Source organism: Camelus ferus, chromosome 34 (assembly GCF_009834535.1).
Source record: "Camelus ferus isolate YT-003-E chromosome 34, BCGSAC_Cfer_1.0, whole genome shotgun sequence".
NCBI classification, from domain to species: Eukaryota; Metazoa; Chordata; class Mammalia; order Artiodactyla; family Camelidae; genus Camelus; species Camelus ferus.
Genome location: NC_045729.1, coordinates 14,800,232 through 14,820,031, shown reverse-complemented (window position 1 = coordinate 14,820,031; position 19,800 = coordinate 14,800,232). Strand labels below are relative to the sequence as shown.

General features: G+C 34.9%; 1 protein-coding gene across 3 annotated transcripts; it reads right to left on the bottom strand.

Annotated features, from left to right (window-relative positions):
- Positions 1 to 1,435: 1,435 nt before the first annotated feature.
- LOC106730577 (killer cell lectin-like receptor subfamily I member 1) lies at positions 1,436 to 12,709 on the bottom strand. Of its 3 annotated transcripts, none has more exons than XM_032473183.1 (8): positions 12,360 to 12,709; positions 8,919 to 9,208; positions 5,983 to 6,075; positions 5,765 to 5,863; positions 4,157 to 4,308; positions 3,714 to 3,817; positions 3,091 to 3,185; positions 1,436 to 2,285 (listed from the first exon to the last, which is right to left on the bottom strand). In XM_032473183.1, exons 2-8 carry the CDS (start codon positions 9,133 to 9,135, stop codon positions 2,257 to 2,259), a joined length of 789 nt encoding a protein of 262 aa, XP_032329074.1. In that variant the 5' UTR covers positions 9,136 to 9,208; positions 12,360 to 12,709; the 3' UTR covers positions 1,436 to 2,256. The 3 variants fall into 3 exon arrangements, with proteins under 3 accessions (XP_032329074.1, XP_032329076.1, XP_032329075.1); XM_032473185.1 differs by having other exon boundaries at positions 5,765 to 5,833; XM_032473184.1 differs by lacking the exon at positions 12,360 to 12,709 and adding an exon at positions 11,573 to 11,740.
- Between the last annotated feature and the right edge of the window lie 7,091 nt (positions 12,710 to 19,800).

Below are 19,800 nucleotides of genomic sequence, written 5' to 3'. Positions count from 1 at the left end.
CTTTAGGTTTTGTTTGGTTTCTTTTTTAAGTTTTTAAGTGATAGACTGGGCTGTTTATTTGAGATTGTTCTTGTTTTTTGAGGAAGATCTGTAGTGATATGAATTTCCCTTCTGTTACTGCTTTTGCTGCATCCCATAGATTTTATGCGGCTGTGTTTTCATTGTCTTTTGTCTCAAGGTGTTTTTTAATTCCATCTTTGATATTGTCATTGATCCTTTTTTTTTTTTTTTTTTTTTAGTAGCATGTTGTTTAGTCTCCATGGAATCATTAGTTTTCTCATTTGTTTTTCTGTGGTTGATGTCTAGTTTTATTCCCATTGTGGCCAGAAAAGATGCCTGAAATAATTTCTATCCTCTAAAATTTGTTGAGGCTTGTTTTGCATCTGAGTATGTGGCCTATCCTAGAGAATGTTCCATATGCACTTGAAAAGAATGTATATTCTGGGGGGGGGGGGGGTGGATGTGATGTCATAAAAATATAAATTAAGTTTAGCTGTTCTATTGTGTCATTTAGGATCTTTGTTGCCTTATTGATTTTCTGTATGGAAGATCTGTACATTGAAATTAGTGGGGTGTGAAAATCTCCTACTATTATTATATTCCCATCAATTTCTCCCTTTCTACCTGTTAGTCTTTACTTATGTATTTAAGTGCTTTTATATTGAATGCATATATGTTAATGAGTGTAATATTCTCTTCTTGTAATGATCCTTTATCATTAAGTAGTGTCCTTTTTATCTTTCTTTATGGCTTTCACTTTAAAGTCCTTTTTGTCTGATATGAGTATTGCTATTCCACTTTCTTTTCATTTAAATTTTCATGTCATCAATTTGTCATTTCTTTTTCCATTTCCTCACTTTCAAACTATGTGGGTCTCTTGCAGGCACCATATTGTAGGCTCTTGTTTTATTATTCAGAGAAATTAGCTGATAGCTTCATCGGGTTTAACTTGTATATGACTCTGTTTTTCTCTTGCTGCCTTTAGAATTCTCTCTTTATCCCACTGATCATAGATCATCATAACAAATATAATAAAAATGAAAAAGTTTAAAATATTGCAAGAATTGCCAAAAACTGAGAGAGACATGAAGTGAGCAAATGCTGTTGGAAAAACAGTGCCAAGAGGCTTGCTCGATGCAATGTTGTGACAAAGCTTCAATTTGAAAAAAAAAAAAATGAAGTATCTGCAAAGTGCAATAGAGCAAAGCACAATAAAATGAGTTGTGCCTGTACAGTCATGTTTTCTAGTGTATAAACAAGCCTATCTAACAATATCTACTTGTATTTTGGACCTTGTAGATGATATATCATGGAAATTCTGGATTTCATTATATAATCAGTGTGTCAAAGATCATGGAATGACTTGTCAGACACAAGATTGGCTTACTTACTTGAAAGAATAGAAAAAATACTTTATAGAGAGGTGTGCCCAAGATACTAGCTCCAAATGGACAGCTGCTGTATTAAAATTCCACTTAGCATTTTCCTTGTAAGAAAATGGTGAAACAAGGACAATCCAGTGGTCAATACTCCACACCGTCCATCTGTTTTTCACTGTGACGAGTGGATTTCAAGTTGATCAGAGTCTTGGCAGAATGACACAAATTAATTAGAGTAAGAAAAGAATGTGAAGATATTTGCATACTGCCCCAATTAGCAATAGAGTGAATCTACTGCAAATGAAATTCTCAATAAACAAATGGACAAGATGATCATCTTGTGGCTTTTCTCTAGCCTTTTGAACCCCATTCCACTGGACAAGGAAGCAGAGACTTGCTATAGAGGGTAGAGTTACTGATAGCAGTTTTCATGGTAATATTAGGTTGTTGAGGATAAAGAGAGCTATGCTTGGAACACTGGTGATTCATTCAGGAGCTTTCCAGGATCCACGTCTTCAGTGATAATATTCAATGAGTAACACCTGTAATACTATGGAGATAGGGTTTTGGATACAGGGGCAATAAAGCTTTGGGTCATGTTACCAGTTAACAAACCCAAATAGCAAAAATAGACATGGAGTAAGTAATTAAGAAGGACGTTATAATGATCAAGTTTGGCCTCATAATCAGCTACAGCTACACAGACAGCGACTCTGCATATCGTCTCCTTCCTCCCTACATTTCACAGTTCCCTTGTGTAAGGAGGACTGTTTGTATAAGGAGTATTACAAAGTTCCAAAAGGGGGCTTACTCCATCACTCCATGTAGGCTGAAGGATCTTTGTGCCTTTCCTTTGTTAGACATGAGACAATGTTTATCAGTGTGAAAGGCAACAATGCATGCTACCTGCGGAAATAAAAAAGTAAAACCTGTAGGTTATTCTTGATTTGTGATCCCTCCCACCCAATCTCTTTTTCATCTCTTCCTACTCTGCTCCCCAGGCTTCCCTCTTCTGCTGTCTACCCGGTGGATCGGTCAATGGGCAGCATACAAAAAAGGAAGGCAAGTGCCAGAGCATTTGCATATTCTCATAATGCAAAGCCACCTTAGTCCATTTCAGATTACCAACAAGAAGTCAATAAAGGCTGAGTTCGGAAGAAACGTGCAAAACTGGCTCAGAGCCACTGCTGGCTAGCTTCCATGCTCCACCTCCAAGCAGTGAAAATGGCTTCCCGCTGTTGCTAGTCTTTAGTTTCTTAATCATTCTTTTCTTGAATTTTATTTATTTCTTGTTTTTCTCTTAAACCTGTCTTCACCACTGTAAATCTCTTGAACCATCTGACATAATGCTTGTTTCATGCCAGAATCCTAACTAATACAGAAAATCTTCTTATCTTTGTATCACTATGATTTTGCAAAATACTTTAGTTCATAAAAGATGTTTGCTAACTTTACTTAATGAATCAATATTAATATGAACTGTGATAGGGAGAAGAAAACTCGCAAGAAATTTGTGGGTGGTAAACTTTCCTCCCTCCCAATACAGTTTAAATTCAAAATTTAAAGTATTCTGAGAGCAGTAAAAATAATAATAATAATTTATAACACTTTTATAAAAGCAACAAATAAACAAAGTATTTTGTAAATTTTTATTAATTAGGAATCAATAAAAACATGTATTAATAAAACAGCTCCTATGTATTAAACTCACAGATATAACTCTTCTCAGATGAACAGTTATTACTAAAAACATAATTTCCTTCTGCATATGCACAACTATGGTTCTCCATTTTCAGAAATTTTAATCTGTAAGAAAAAAATTAAGAAACCAAGTGTGGTTCCAAATGCAGATTAACTCAACCTTAAAATTAGCAAGAACAAAAAAAATAAGAAATAACAACAACAACAACAAAAAACTAGTCAAAACAAGAACAAAACACCCTGAAGATTGATCGTCTTTAATTATAAAACATTAAATTTAACAGAAAATATTGGACAGTACCTAATCCTATACTGTTTAAGCAGAATTATAAATCCACTGACAAATGGTAAGAATATGATAGAAGATCATAGGTTTATAAAGTTGCCTAAAACTATGCACAAATTTCTCCTAAGAGTCCAGTAAAGTTAAAAATGTGAAGATCCTAATGGTGAGGTTATTTAGAAAGAGCTGGCATCGTTCTCTGTTATAGCCCACAGGCTGTTCCTCAAAAAACATAATGCTTTCTTTTTTCTTGGTTTCACTTCATGTGCCTCACACAAGTAACACACACACACACACACACATTTCCTTATACACTCAGAAAAGTTCAGTTATCAAATCACTGTACTTACAGGCTTTCGACTACTTTGGTGCCATCTTCCCATAACCAGGACATATCAGTTTTATTGATTTTGAGACCTACCCATCCTCTCATTTGAAACATTGACAGAATTTCCTACTGGGAAAAATCATAAATTAGAACTGTGGGCCTATTATAATCCACTTCTTCCTGGCTCAAGGGTTACTGATAGCAGGTCTCCCAAGGACTTGCGTACATTCATTTAGTATTCATTAGATTTTTCTCAAGACATTGTCTCATTTGTTGATGTGGTTTTCTTCTAGCATTAAACGTTCAGATAGTGAAGGTTCTCTAATTTCTCCCTAAGAAAATTGAGTCAAAGTAAGGAAACATACACTTCTAAGAACCTTCAGATTTCCCAAATTACAGCGCTACCTCCCACTGCTTTCCAACCAAACATATAGTATAACACAAAAGCAGACGTGTCTGCCTTACCAGCTCTTCATCGGTATCTATCTTTAGAAGGTGGGCATTCAGCTCTGCACAGGCAGCATGGCTGTCTGCCCAGCTTTTGGGTGTATTGTAAAGATGATAAAAACTGTTTCCAAATCCAATCCAGTGGGTTGAACAAAGATCACAGGAACATTCTAGAAAATGTAAACAAATTTGTACTTTGTACCATGAATATCTATTATTAATTACTATATCTTTGAGTTTTTTATGCAGACTGATATTTGATATAAAGCAAAACTTCATGCACTTTTTAATAATACTTCTGGGCAATTTTTACACAAATCATAGTTAATAATACTTAATGTTTAGCTCCTATTTTATATTTTTCTACTTAAAATTTAATATAAAATTTTGCTATAAGGAAAATCCATTTCAAATAAGATTATTATCATTTTTGACATGATTAAACTTATATTTGCATATTTAAAAGGCTAAAAAACAGATAATCTTATGAGCACAAAAAAAATTAATGAACTATTCCAACTTTGTCTAAAATTTTTATTATGATTTTAAACATACCAACCCAGATCACACAGGGAAAGTAACTTAAATTCCAAGTGTGTCTGCCTAAGATTTTACAGAAAGGTCTTTATACTCAGCTAGAACTTGAGCTAATAGAGAGATTATTTTCTTGATATCCTCCAGCTTTACACAAGAAACTAACTTTTAACTCTCTTGCTCAAGTTAAGCAAAGGCCTCATTCTCTATTTCTCTTGCAGCTGTTCAGTCCAGACTATATTGTTATTAAGATTGAAAATAACCCCAAATAGTGGTCACTTCACAGTCAGGATACCACTCTGGTTTCAAGCTTTCTCTCCATTTTTGGCCCCTTATGACTTCCTCTGTTTTATTGGAAACCTAGATGTTAAACTAAAATTTTAATTAGAAAAAAAATTGTATCCTTCTAGACATTTGGAGCTGGGCAGAAGGAAAATGTAAACTGGCTTCATTAACACATAAAGAGAGATGCCTGAGCTGGGAGTACCATCCGTTAGATAAAAATTAGAGCAGAAACTCTACCTTTTTCTCTGCCTCTCTCTCTCTCTCTCTATTTTAGTGCTCAATTAATGATGGAGATTCGTATAAACTTGCAATAAGTGAAAAAAAGAATTAAAAACAAACAATTTTCTATACTATGGCCGTTGCACCTGGATGTATAATAAAAATTAATGTAAAATTTATATGCTTGTAATTTCATAAATGCTAGAGGAATCACCCCAGCAGAGAAAGCTGGAGGGAAGGCATGGTTGATGAGACACAACTCCCTTGCTTGTCGCTTGTTTTCTCTATTCTTTTGACCCCCTTCACCTCTCTCTCTCGCTCCTTCCTCAATATAATTTACATTTTTCTCTTAATAATAATTAAAACACAAGCCCTACTTATGTGCTTAAGACTTCAGGACTTTTCACATTCTCCTACATCATCTTTCTTATTTTTCCCAGTATGAGTATTTCCTTCATAAAACACTGAACATGCAATGACATGGCATTCGTCTTTCATGATTCACTCAGACTTTTTGGATGTCAGGAAAGCAAACACTTAGACCCAAAAATCAATGTTAGAAATGGCCTGAACAGAGTAAATACTCACCACCATTTGGAGAAGATAGAGTGGGAATAGGTGAGATTTTCCCATTTTCGTCTTCTCTGTGAAAAAATTCTACGGCAAAAATCATGGTAGTAATTAGTTCTGTTTAGGATAAAATAATTAAAACAATGTAAAAATTCAGTCTTGATAGCAAAACATTGAAATGTATTCTGTTGCTGACATACTGATTGTAATAACAGATTATTTGCTTAATTACTTACTATTTGCAAGCAGGATCCCAAATGTCGCCATCAAGACCACACACAAGACCCCTAGACTCCCAGCTGTCACTTGCCATGCTCTAGATTGGTGGTCTAACATTAAAGAAAACAGAAATAATGATTAAGTGTTATCATTTCCCACAAGTCACCAAATATAAAATTTAAGACCATTACGTTTCACTCTTAGAGAGCAAACATTCATTTTCTAATTCTTGAATGTGTTTATCCTGAACAAAACTGTTTCTCAGCCACATCATTGAGAACCCTAATTTACTGGTATCCAAATTCCCTTCCTATTAGATCCTTCTTGACCTCTCTTCTTTCTTATCCTGCTGAGGCCCAGGGTATGTCACCTGAACCAACGTCACCAGCATCTTTAAGCATCCTTTGCCTAGTATTCTACAAATTATCAACTCTGAGCAATCAGAAAATATTCTCACTGCTAGTAAACTTAGAAGTGAAATATACCTAGAGAAAATAGTATTATCATGCAAATAAAAATATTAATTCCTAAATTCCATGTGAACACTAACATTCATTTGTTAGCCAGTTAAACAAGCAATATATTAGTCAAGGGGGAAAGAACAAAATACATTTTTTCTTTTTGTTGATAGTAAAAAATAATTGTGATAAATTTTATAACGAAATAGGAGAATGTTCATCAAGTTTTACCCTACACATGAGAATGGAACATGCTTCTATCCAAAAATGAGGTTGTACTGAAGGTTGGAGGAAAGTAAGAGTTAATAACGTCTTTCAGTAAAAGGGGCATTGGTGGGAGAATGTTTTCCTTTCAGAGAGGCAGCATCTCAAAATGCTCTTAGGTGTCAGGAAGCTTGGTGCATTCACGGAACTGAAATCACAGACTAGAACTCTAACTCCATAGAATTATAGAGCAAAGGAGGGAGTGGTTATAGAGAGAAGCGCCTGTGGGACTATAGGGTTATTATTATTTTTTTAACTTTATGAACAAGCAGACATCTTTGTAAGAACTTGTTTTAAAAAGTCATGATTATCTTGCTTGAAAGATAAAGAAAGAATCGAATGATGCCTAGAGTGAAAGATGAGATAATCTGGGGAGTCTGTTTCAGTAATCTTGGCAAAAACAGATGGACTGCAACCCTAGAGAGGAGAAGCAGGTTGGACTGAACACATTACACTTCATGATGACATGTATGTGTCCAAGAGGAGAGTGAGGAGTCAAACTTTCCTTCCAGGTTTAGAGATTAAGCAATGAGGGGGCTAAGTATGAACACGTCCACTCTTCTGAGTTTTGTCCAACTTCTGCCCAAAGTCCTTTTTTGATTATTAAAAAATTATCAAAATTTTTGGATATTATATCAATTATAATTGAATCTCTATGCTGTACAGCAGAAATTGACACAACATTGTAAATTGACTATACTTAAATAAAAAAACAAAACAAAACAAAACAAGCCTCTCTGAACATCTATCCAAACCCAAGAATTTTCTCTTATTTTACCAAGGAAGTTGAGGCCATGAATTTCCTTAACTTGCCCATCCCCACACCTGTGTGTGTATATATATAGTATATATATATATAGTATATATATATAGTCATATGTTCCTACCTTATTGTCCTTGTCTTCTTTTAGCTTCAGAGGATGAGCATTTCTCTATGGCTCAGGCAAAACCTTTCACGTGTCCTATTCCCTCCATGCCACCCAGTCTCCCCTAGAACATTTATTCACTAAGGGGAAGTTTCTGTTTTTTGCCAATTTCTTCATCATTTCTTTTTATAGACTTTGTCAGATTAGTCTGTACATGATCTCTCAAGATCTAATATAATTCTCTGTCTTTCTTGGTTCAAGTGTTTCACTTTTTATTGACATTTACTTTTTCGGAGAAAACTGTAAACATGTTTTCTGGACTCATTTTATCCCCATTACTAAATTCCTTCCAATGCCCTAACTCCTAGTTGTAGTTCAGATGCCTTGCCCCATAATCAAGCAAAAACCCCAACTGCTAAACCCAAGGAAATCATTTCCACGTATAATTTATGAGACCACTGGTCTTAATTTGACATAGTTTATTTTCTCCTTCTCTCTGGACATGTATTCACACATACCTTCCTCAGTCTTCCTCTACTCAAGTCTCATATATGGCTTTTGTCTGTGATAGACTTTTCACCCACACGTCTCTATTTGCAATCTTACCTACTCACTTAAGTCTTTCCACCCTTTTCCATCCTCTCCCTGGAGACCAGCCTTTTAAATCTAATTTCATTATGGACATTGTCCTCAGAACTAATCAAGGGACAATTCAAATGCCATGTATGATCTGACTTTTACAGGATTAAATGTGACGCTTCTTAATGGTAGATACGATGATTAATTACTCAGCCACTTAAGCTAAGAGCCTTATTATCATATTCTACTCATTTCTCAGCTTTACCTCCAATATCCAATTAATCATGAAGTCTTTTAAGCTTTACCTCCAAATTATTCTTTTTTTCCCCCATCATCTGTCTTTCCAAGAAATTCTGTTAGTTTTTTGAAGCTAGGTGGTAATTGCTTCTTCATTTTTGTAGATACTATCTCCAGAGCAGGCCCACAGTACAAATTCAAAAAAATATCTGTGGGATTGAGTTAGACTGAACTGAATTGAAGACTAACATCAATAATTATTTTTTTAATAATTTTAAAATAACACACAAAAGAAGAAACAGAATTTATGTAATAGTTCCTACAAGTATGCAATGCTGTTGGAATTTGGATCAATGCTATTTTAGAGGAAATGAACATAGTAAAGGATTATGTAAGAGACAAACTATTTCCCAATAATATTCTAAAATAATTAAATGGGGTCTGAAGACAGATAACGAGCGCCATTTGGCAGTTTTACAATGATTTTGAGAGAAATAATCTTCTAAACTCAAGAATCAAGATCTAGCAAAAATATATATAATACTGTACCTTTTCTTTTTTTCCTAAACAACCTTTCTCTGTGCTGATGGTGAGAAGATCTGGGAAATTTCAGTTCCATGTAGTTTACTTGCTGTTCACCCGATATTACATTGCTCTGGTTTGTCTCAGGTGTTTTTCGCTTCTGTGGAGATCTGGAAAATTTCGGTTCTGTGTAGATGACCTCTTGTTTGTTTGCAGTACCTTTGTTTTGCTTATTCTTTAGCATTTTTCCTGAAAAGACTTGGATTGCTTCAGCTCAACCTTGATATCTTTCCGTGTTTCTGTGTAATATCAATGTACTAGAAATGTGAAAAAGAGTTAAGGGATCATTGCATCAGATCAATGAATAACACATTCATTTTAATGTACAAGTAAACATTTAGGTACAATAGTAAAAGGGTAAAAAAGGGAGGAAATGAAAGACTGAATCTCTCTCCCAAAGTTGCAGTCCTTATTCAGAAGAAGAATTTTATTCTCCTTTAGTAAGATTATATATTTCATTCCCTCTCTGAATCAGTTTTTGAAAGGAGTAGATTAAGAACTATATCCTTTTTTCCTTCTTAGCATTCTCTGTATGGTGAATAATGTCGACAATGTGTAGACTATGGTTAAAGCATAACTACAATAGCAAAGAATTTTTTTTTACAAAAGCAAAGAATTAAGTATTTAAATTTGACATTAAAATTTTTATTTCAGGTCAGGTTGACATAAAGTTTATTGTATCACTGAAATAATCCATTATTCTGTAGATTCTTTAGTAATAGTGGAAAAACTCATCTCTCTCAGGAACTGGGTAAATTCTACATTTGTAAAATAACCATGTATCTTTCAATCTGTCAGTCTACCATCCTTCTTCTACTCAAGCAGATCACATTTGCTTACATGCACAAACTCACACATGCAGAGGTAAACACACAGACACCTAAATTAATGACAATGCCAATGAACCACCAAAAATGAACAAAAGAAATAAAAAGGTATAAAATTCAAAACATTTATCAAATCTTCAATGTCATTAATAAGGACATGAAAATTAAAAGACAAAAACTTCTACCTGTGAGAACACTAGATGACAACTGACACTTTTTGAACTGGCAAATGACTGTGAATACAAATTATCAACATTTATTAAAATGCAAAATATGCAGGAGTTTTGCCATCAATTCTATTTTAAGCAATTTATCTTTCAAAATATTTTTAAAATATTCAAATTTATGCAGCACTGGTTTTTTATCTTTATTTGCGGAGTTAAATTAGAAAAACAAAAAACAAGGAATAAGTTATCAACAGAAGTGTTTACAGTTAAGGGAGTTGTTAAATAAAGTAGGATACATCAGTACCCTAGTACATCATTAACTGTTTAATGTAACAAATAATATTGATACATAAAGCAAAATAATAGATTTGTAATATGGTATAATTTCAGTGGTTCCTCGTAGGTGCAGATTTGGCAGGTTTATATTGCTTCCTATTTTTATCGAAAGTTAAAGACCATGTGTGAAAAGCTACCTTAATTGTGAAATTTTGAGTATTTAAAAATATTGAATAACAAATACTTTTTATACATTGGAACTTTTCTATGTCTATAATTACTTCCTGAAAGTAAATGTCCAAAAAACTGGGATAAAATTATCTTCAAATTAAGAAGTTTTTATATGTCCTCAAATTGTTTTCTGAAGGTTTTGACCTATTCATTTATTCACCAGCAAAAATATTTAATTTAAGTGTATATCGGTACCATAAGAATGTTGCTGTTTAAATATTTGGCACAATTGAACTATTCTTTGTACCCGAGGAGGAAGAAAAATGGCTGTTGTTTTTGAGAATAAATAGTTGAATAAGTATGTTCTAAGAAAAGTTTGAGAGTGGTGGAATCTGATGGAATATTAGTTCAAACTGAAGCATTACATAGACTTAGATCACCAATTTCATAACATATACTTGAACAAATGTCAAATAATCCAAAATGTTAATTGTAAGCCATGAGAAAACAAAATTAATAAAAGATGAAGAGAAAGTATAAGTAAATAATTATAACTTTCTCATCACACACAGACAAGGGAGAGAGGTTGAACTATAGAAATATCATTTTTATTGCTAATGTAAAGATTTTTTATCACAATCATATTAAAAGACTTTTATTTTGTCACTAACCAAAGAAATACAAACTAACGTATTAATGATATACATTTTCACCTGTAGAATCAGTAAACATTGACAAGCCAAATGCAACCACGCTGAGTTGGACGATGTGCAGGGAAATAGGCATTCATTTACTTGTAAGTACTTCTAGTTAATCTAAACCTTTCCCTTCAGGAAAGTAATTTGTCAGAATGCATCAGAATTAAATAATGAACACATCTACGGGTCCAACATTTCAAAATGATGAAAAAATGATAGATTATTTAATAAAAAGAGGCTACATAGTTGGAAAAATAAAACAACAGGAAACTTCTGAGACAAAGGAAAAACAAAAGGAATAGATGGGTTCACACTTCATGCCATTGCTTACAAAATGAGCATGTACCAGAATTATACAAAAATTATTTTTCCTAAACTATCATTCAATACATTGTGAATTGATAGTTGAAATTAACTTTTTAAAAAGCACATAATTTTTAACTTCTTGGGAGAAGGAAATAAATAGAAGCAAGCATACTCACCGACACGAAGAATAAAAATAAACTTGGTGGGAAAATCATAGCTATGAAACAATATAAAATTGCTGTAGGCTGGGATTGAAGTCATAGAATATATAATCTGGTATATAAACCATCAGAGAAGATTCTAGGTTGAAAAATACTCTAATACTTTAATGACTTATAATCTTTTGTTATTCAAAGCATGTGTGAAAAACTACAAAGGAAGTTTTCATGTGACTGCTAATTTGTAGGTTACCTCCCCCACAAAATACCCACTAGGAAGTGAAAACGTTGCTTTACTATGCCATGAACTTTGGTATTTTGAAAACCATTTCATAAATTACAGACTTCTCAATTTTAAAATGTATGAGAAAAATACTAAATTTAATGACTGCTTGATAAGAATATCCCTGTATCAAGTCTGAGGACTTAAAGGGAAAGAAAAACGAACCAGATTTCATATTTATTACAGGTTTCACGGGACAAGAACACCATGGGATACAGAGAAAAGTATACAGATTTGTCAGAATAAAATTTACATTTTTGGAAAAAAATTACATTTTTGACTTTACTGGTTAAATTATAGTAGCTAAGTAGTTGGTAACTACTCAGTGGTAGCTGACATTACCACCCATAGCATGGAGTTTACACTTTGTTTACTGTAGCATGTAGCATGGTATCACACAGTCCAGTGCATTATAATAAATAGGGGCACAATTTGAACGACTTCAGGGGTCACCAGCTTGTGGGTGAAAAAGAAAATATCTTACAATAAATTTTCAAATTTGTCTCTGTTGTTAGTTTGTACCTGATAACTGAGAATCATGGTACTTCTATCATCTTCCTCAAGCCTCTCCCGCGTGTTTGAGTCTCACTAAAGTTCATTTTCCCTCTTCTCATTGTCGCTGATGTCCTCCCAGGTACCTCATAATTCGCAGCGATGAACCACAGCCCTCCGATCCATCAGCGTCCACATGCACCATCCTCTTACATGCTGGCCACTCGATTTCTCTGCCTCGCCATCTCTAAGTGACTGTTGCACTCTGCCTCAGCCAACCCCTCCCATCGGAACACTTTTGTCCTTGTCATACCTTAAATGTTTCATCTGAAAATGTCTTGTTAGAGGGGAGGATATAGCTCAGTGGTAAACTGCGTGCTTAGCATGCACGAGGTTCTGGGTTCAACCTCAGTACCTCCATTAAATCAATCAATCAATCAATCAAATTACTTCCCCCTAGAAGGCACTCGCCCCAGAAAATGTCTTAGTAAGACTTCCTGACCTCTACAAACACCCTTACATTTCTAGTTTGCTCGTTTGTCTTCTTCCAACATGAAAATGCTTTTATCTTATCGGTATCCCCAGTCCTGTCTTCAATCTAACCTATCAAACTGCATCTTCCTTCACTTTTCTTCATGCCCACCTTGATTCCGTAATGTTTCACTTCTGCCAAAACACTAACTCCCTTGAAATTTTTTTTTTTGTCTCACTTGTTCAACAAAATCATTTTCCTGTGTTTGGTATTAATTACCTGTTTCTCCCTGTCAATATCTGAGAAGCCAAGTGTGTTTACAACAGGTCAGATTTGCTGGATTATAAATTCATTGTCTCTAATCTGAAAATGCTTTAATGCAGCTAGGAGTCCTGGTACTCGTTTCAGAGCACTCCTCTTTCACATTCGCTGAAACTAATTTTCTCACTCTTTCTCCATACTTAGCAAATCTCTGACTCTTCCACATCCCCTCTTCTTCTCAGAAGATGACCTACATTACAGGAAAATAAAAGCTGCCAGATTATCAGACTGATCATCTCTCAGCTTTCTCCCTATATATGCAAGCCTCTTATCTGCTCACATGTTCAGCGGAGGTGCTTTTCTTCCTCTTCAATAAGGCCAAGTACAACTCTATTTGAAGCTACCCACTCCTGCCGCCCAAGAACCGGATACTATTCAACCCATCTCTTTCCTTCTGAATATTCAATGTTCTTTCCGGAGTATCCTTCCCACCAGCTCTCAAGGCCTGATGAATGAATGAACTTCAGGAGAAGAAACAGGAGAGAGGGGAGGGAAAGTCGAGGACAATCCTGGCACTTACTTGGGAACTGAGTTGGCACTGGAGGTACAGAGTAGTTAACAGGTGGACATGTTTAGTCTGAGGTGCCCATCCTGAGAGTTTGGGAATTCATCCTCCTCAAACATGGAGTTTAAAATACTGAAGAACAGGCTTCACACGACTAGAGCAGGCCCATCCTGCCATGTAGAAAACAAGTAAGTGGGGGCAGCCTCTGACAAAAGCTTTGATTTTGTTCTTGAATCTCTAGATAAAGATTTGAAAATCTTTTTGACTCCAGGTTGGCATCTTTTCTGTTCAGAAGATCTGCTTTTGAAAATGGAAGACAAACCTGTGTTTCTTCTTGTTTCCTGAGTCTGCCTCGAAACAAAATAAAGGCTCTAAGTTAGAATCTTTGCTAAATACATTAGTATAAATTAAGCTAATTAAATATATCAGTGCTCACATTATTTTCATATACAATTGGCCCTCTGCATCTGCAGGTTCCACATCCATAAATTCAACCAGACACAGATAGAAAATATTTGAGAAAAAAATTCCAGAAGGTTCCAATAAGCAAAACTTGAATATGCTGCAGTGCACACTGGCAAATATTTACACAACGTGTACATTGTATTTTAAGCTATTTGCATAGCATTTATAGTGTATCAGGTATCAGAAGTAATCTAGAGATGATTTAAAGCATAGGGGGGATGTGCATAGATTATATGCAAATATGATATCATTTTATATAAGGGAGTTGTGCATCCACAGATTTTGGCATCCATGGGGGGTCCTAGAACCAATCCCCCATGGATACTGAGGGACAACTGTGTACCCTAATTTAAATCTTGCTAAAATCCCTGAAATATTTCTTGGAAAAAAAACCCAGCAAACAGAAAATTCCAGCAAAAGCTACTTGAAATCTGTGCATTTAGATTAATATAATATGTATTTTTAGTTCTACAAATTCTGTCCTGTAACAAAATATATTCCAATAATTAAGATTTTCTTTTTCAAATAAACATCACCAAGTAAATGTATTTCTCAGTAATAAGTCTACATCCTATTGACATCAATACAGCTCAAACTGGACCTATTTCAAGGAATTAAATCTCCCAATTACTAGATTCTAATGTAATAATTCAAAGGTATGCAAAAATCTACTCATTTATGAGCGACTAGGATGTTTTGCAATTTTATTCTCAACTTATAATGGCATATTCTATTCTTTTATATTTTTGCACTTTTTTTATTAGTCCTTTAAAATTCTAGACTTTCCCCAGACTTCCCAAGTTCACATGCACCTAAGAATTGAAATATCAATCTTCACAATCTTGGGTCACAGGATTTTTCTAGAATTTAGCTAGATTTTTAAACTACATATTTTTTTTTTAACAACTTTGCCAGCCAGAATTTTCAGGAATTTAGACTTCTATTTTTTCTTTCTTTCTCAAAGAATCTGTAGTTCATTTTGTAACACTCACTTATGTTAAGCTAAAGGAATTTTGACAAATCTACTTCCCAAAAACAGAAAGCAAAACAATAGAGCTAAACATTAAACATAGAATTAAATACAAATATTCAGTAAAGTAGCATATATATGTGTATATATTAATCTCCCATAAACTGTATCCTTATGTATAGAAATTTCAAGTTTATAAAGTATGCTTCTTTGGTTCCTTAATTGAAATGTTAATTTAGACAAGTTATTTTTAAAACACATCACCTTCAACCAGAAAAAACAAAAGGGAGGAGGGGGATAATCATAATGTGAGTACCTGTTGACCTTGCATGTTTAATTAAACAATCAAATAGTTTTTAAGAAAACATTATTCCTCAGTGGAATAAGATATTCAATATTTGCAAGATTTGTAAACTCACTTTTAATCATTAACTCACAGTCACAGATTCAAAATTTTAACTGGCATATCCATTTCATCACACCACATTTTACATTTGTCTTACTGTCCTTGTAAGTATAATCAATGGAAATGCATTAATTCGTGGATATTAATGTTATTTCTGATAAAAAGTGGATTGAATTTTGACAGACCATATCAACATAATCCTTAAACTTTAGATTTCCCTGCACAAATGTATAAATGGATAGATTTTGCATGCTGTTACATATGAAAGGGTAGTCTTCTTTTTAACCGTATTTGTGAATATCTTTATTTGGGAGGGGCTAATTAGGTTTGTTTGGTTTTGTTTGTTTAAATGAAGGTACTGGGAGAGGAGCGCAGGAACTCCTGCGTGCTGAGCACGTACTTTACCTCTGAGCCCTACCCTCGCCCGCTGTGAACATCTTTAAATCAATCTCGCTTTCTCTGCTAGGCTCTTATGCACTCTCTTCCCCTGAAAAGCTCCTCATCTCACCTTCTTTGTATTATTTCTGTTCTCAAGAAATATGTTAAGAGCAAAAAGGCCATAGTTTCATCCAAATGGTGGCGAACACCTGCAACCCTGTTGACGTCAGGGGCGGAGCCGCACGTCCATCCCCATCGCGGGCGTGGCAGCGCGGGCGCCGGCTGGGCCTCCCCGGCGTGCGCGGACCCCTGCAGCACCCCCGCCGCACTCCCGCAGCCGCTCGCACACGCACAGCCGTTCTTCTGTTTCCTCTTCCGAGATACAAATACTCGGTTTTTATACGCTTTCAATTTTATTGGTCATATTTCACTGCTAAGTGCTTCCTGAGCGTAGAAGTCACACCTCCTCTTTTTTTCAATTCTTCATAGCACCTGAAAGCCTAGAAATATTTTAGCTTTTGAAAACAGAAAGCAAAAGAGAAAAACCAATGAAACCAAAAGCTGATTTTTTAAAAAATCAGTAAAATTTCTAAAATTCTAGTTGGGCTAACCAAGAAAAAGAGAAGACACAAATTACTAACATCAGAAATGGAAGAAACATCATTACAGATGGTGTGGAATCAGCATAAAGGTAGATAATCCATTACTGAAAGAGAATACAGAGTGCAAAAAAACAAAAACAAAAACAAAAACAAAAATCCTAGACTTATGGCCAACTATCTTTGGACAGAAGTTAGCTCTTTTTAATTTGGGTATGTAGCTATGTCTTCTCTTTCACTTCTGATTTTTTTTTCCCTTTGGCCAATCTGCCTACAGGTTTATTTATTTACTCATCTACATTAGCTTGCCAGCTACTATTTCCAGTTAAAATAACCATGTTTGTTTATATACTTTACAACCTCAGTGATTTTATCTCCTTACCAAAGCATTAAAACTATTTAAATCTTGAACTACCTACCGAGTAGAAAAATAAAGACACCACTGTGACCCTATTGGTTTGGAAGTCTACTGACTAGAAGGGATGTTGAATGACTATTAGATCAACTCTCTCTCAAACTCATCTCATTCTCAAATTATTGCCCCAATCTCTCCTTTCAGAAGAACATCTTGAAAAAAACAGTTATTTAGACTTCCTTTCTCCATTTTCTCACTGCCTACTTACTTTATAAGTCACTGCAATCAAACTTTTATTTCTCTACCACCCATTAAAACTGCTAAAATCGAGATCACAAGCAATATTCTTGTAGCTAAATTTAATGGACGTTCTTTAGCATTAACCGTATTTATCACTCCATCATTCTTGAAATATTTATTCCATTGGTCTCTAAGACAACATTTTTGCTCACTTTTCTTCTTTCACAGAGCAGTATAACCACACATCCTCCTGTGTCTCCACTAACCTATGTACGTAATTTCAGTATTGGTGGCCGTTCAGATTTTGGGATCGATCTCCTTCTTCAGCCACTGTCTTACTCTACTAATCTTTACTAATGAAGGGAAATTGTAAGCTATATTTGGCTGACTTTGTTTTTTTTATATTATATTGTATATAAATTGTATTATACTTCCGCACCATGTCAGCAAAACAGTTACCAGGTAGCTTGCAAAATCAGATATCTGGGTGTAATCTTGACATCTTGTCATAAAGAAATGAAAGGGATATATTGTGATTATAGTGTCTTTCTTTTGGTTTCCAACTGATTGGTTGTTTTTTCCTCCTTCTTTCCAAATGTGCAAACGAACGAAATGAGGTCTATATGCTCACGACGTATTTGAAACTGCTCTCTCCTACTTTGTGCCATTTCTTGTTTTAGTAAATTGCTGCTGAGTGATTTTTGAAGGTGCTAAGGGGAATCGATTATGATTTTCTTTAATAAAAAGCTTAATATAACATTGGCTGGGACTAGAGAAAATAAATATGGAAGAGAGAATGTCTTTTGATTTAACGCTACTGATCTATAAATCAGTGTAAGTCCCTCACACTTTCTCAACTTTCCTTTTTCTGCCTTTTCCGTAGACGTTTCTGAAACAGTGAAACACCTTGGCAGGACACAGGGAAAACTGCCCTTAATTCCTATGCTGGTAATTGATTGTGTATTTATTTGCTTTCTCTTTAGTCCATAGACAGACTGAGAGGCACTGGGGTACAACGTAATTCTAAATATGCCAGAGGAAAGAACTTTACAAAAGTGCCTTTTTTCTCATTTGCTTCTATTTCATTTTTAAATATTTTTAATGCTCTCTTGATGGTAAAAAATAAAGTTTAATTGCTAAACTAATTTTATTGTGAGAATTTTTGTTCCAGCTACATTTGCTCTATGTTGATTAACATATGTCGCACTGACCGGTAGAAGTTTACAAAATAGAAAGATCTGGGCATTCTCTTCTCAATAAACCAGCTGGGTCCTGTTTTCAGAGCATATAATCAGCTGGAGAGTTCACAGATATATCAAAATTATTATATCTAAAATTTACCATTTTGAGCTTCCTCAAATCTTCCCTTTCTCTGTGTCCTCCCCTGAGTGGATCCGTCAGCCAGCTGGCTGTTCAACCATGTCACTGGACTGTGATTCTAAACACATGATTCAAATGGATGAAAAAAATCCCATTTCTTTCACCTCCTTTCATTCAGAAATTGAATGGTTACTGAGCATTCCTTTCTATGCAATGGGCAGTGTCTAGGCACCCTAGACTACACCTTGGTTCCTCCCAATTTAATTCATAACTATGTCTCTATTTGCTACCATGTACCCAAATTCCCCCTTTTTGATTACTATAATATGTTTTTTTTTTGCTAGTCTCACTGCCTTCAGCACTAAGGCCAGTACATTCACGGCCAATGGCACAGCCTCTGAAATCTTTGTACAACACAAATATGATTAAATTATTCTTCTGCTTAAAACACTTGGGTAGATTCCCACTCAGTAAAATTTAAACTCCTTACCATAACTAAACAGTATGCAGTCACGAATGGTTCTTAAATGTGTTTTAGTCTTTGCTTACCTGCTGTTCAGCTGAATTGGATTCAATTTCTTCCTTCTAGTCATTTATAGATGCTTTTCTCTCTACAGAAAGTCCTTATCCATGACATCGATTTCCACCTAATTCCAACTCAACCTTTCAGGTTCAAGTTCTTTATTCTCTTGTGAATGCTGTGCTGGGCTTGATTCCCCCTTTAGGACTACAGTACTAATTTCCACAAATGCCAAGAATGCTGACACATGACAGTTCTTCGGTCTCAGCCCAGAGACCCTGCCCTCAGTAAAGACATCAGCTTCACCCAAGATCACTGCCCTTCCTATGGGCCACCTGCATCCCGTATCTGGGTGATACCAGAGGTATAAAGGCCCAGTCCTCACCCTCATGGGGGATTATTCTGAATGACCTTCCCAGCATCAGAAATCCCCAAGCAGCTGGCTGAATCTCAGTTGTGACTTTATCACAGCTCATTCTGTTCAGTGCAATTTTTCTTCTTTCCCACAAAGTGTTGATCCCAAGAGCACTTTTGACATAATAACCTCTGTCTCAGATTCAATTTCCCTAGGAGCCTGACTTACAACATGTATTTAAAAATGGAGACTTTTGCTATATATCGAGATATATTTCTAGATATAAAATCCACTAGGGGTCCTCTCCCGATTCGCCCTTAAATCTAAGTTGTGTTCCTTACAAGTTCCCCAAAGAAGATGTTCTTTAACTATCACTGCAGTTCTACTGCAAAACTGCAAAAGACAAGAAACAAGGAATTAAAGATGTAAGTGAAACTGATATATTGAAAATCTGCCAGGAAGACTTTTGTAAGCAACTTGAGAAATAGAAGACTTCAGCCATTTGTTTTAATTAATTTAAACTTTTTTTTTTTGCTTTTTGTTACTATTGATATTTCTTCATATT

Bases quoted from the DNA above. Each gene is read 5' to 3' on its own strand.
- LOC106730577 (XM_032473183.1), bottom strand. From the start codon at position 9,135: ATGCTAAAGAATAAGCAAAACAAAGGTACTGCAAACAAACAAGAGGTC. The intron at 6,076-8,918 runs GTACAGTATTAT...CTTTAATGTTAG, and splicing joins GTTTAGGAAAAAAAGAAAAG to ACCACCAATCTAGAGCATGG. The intron at 5,864-5,982 runs GTAAGTAATTAA...TATCCTAAACAG, and splicing joins TGGGATCCTGCTTGCAAATA to AACTAATTACTACCATGATT.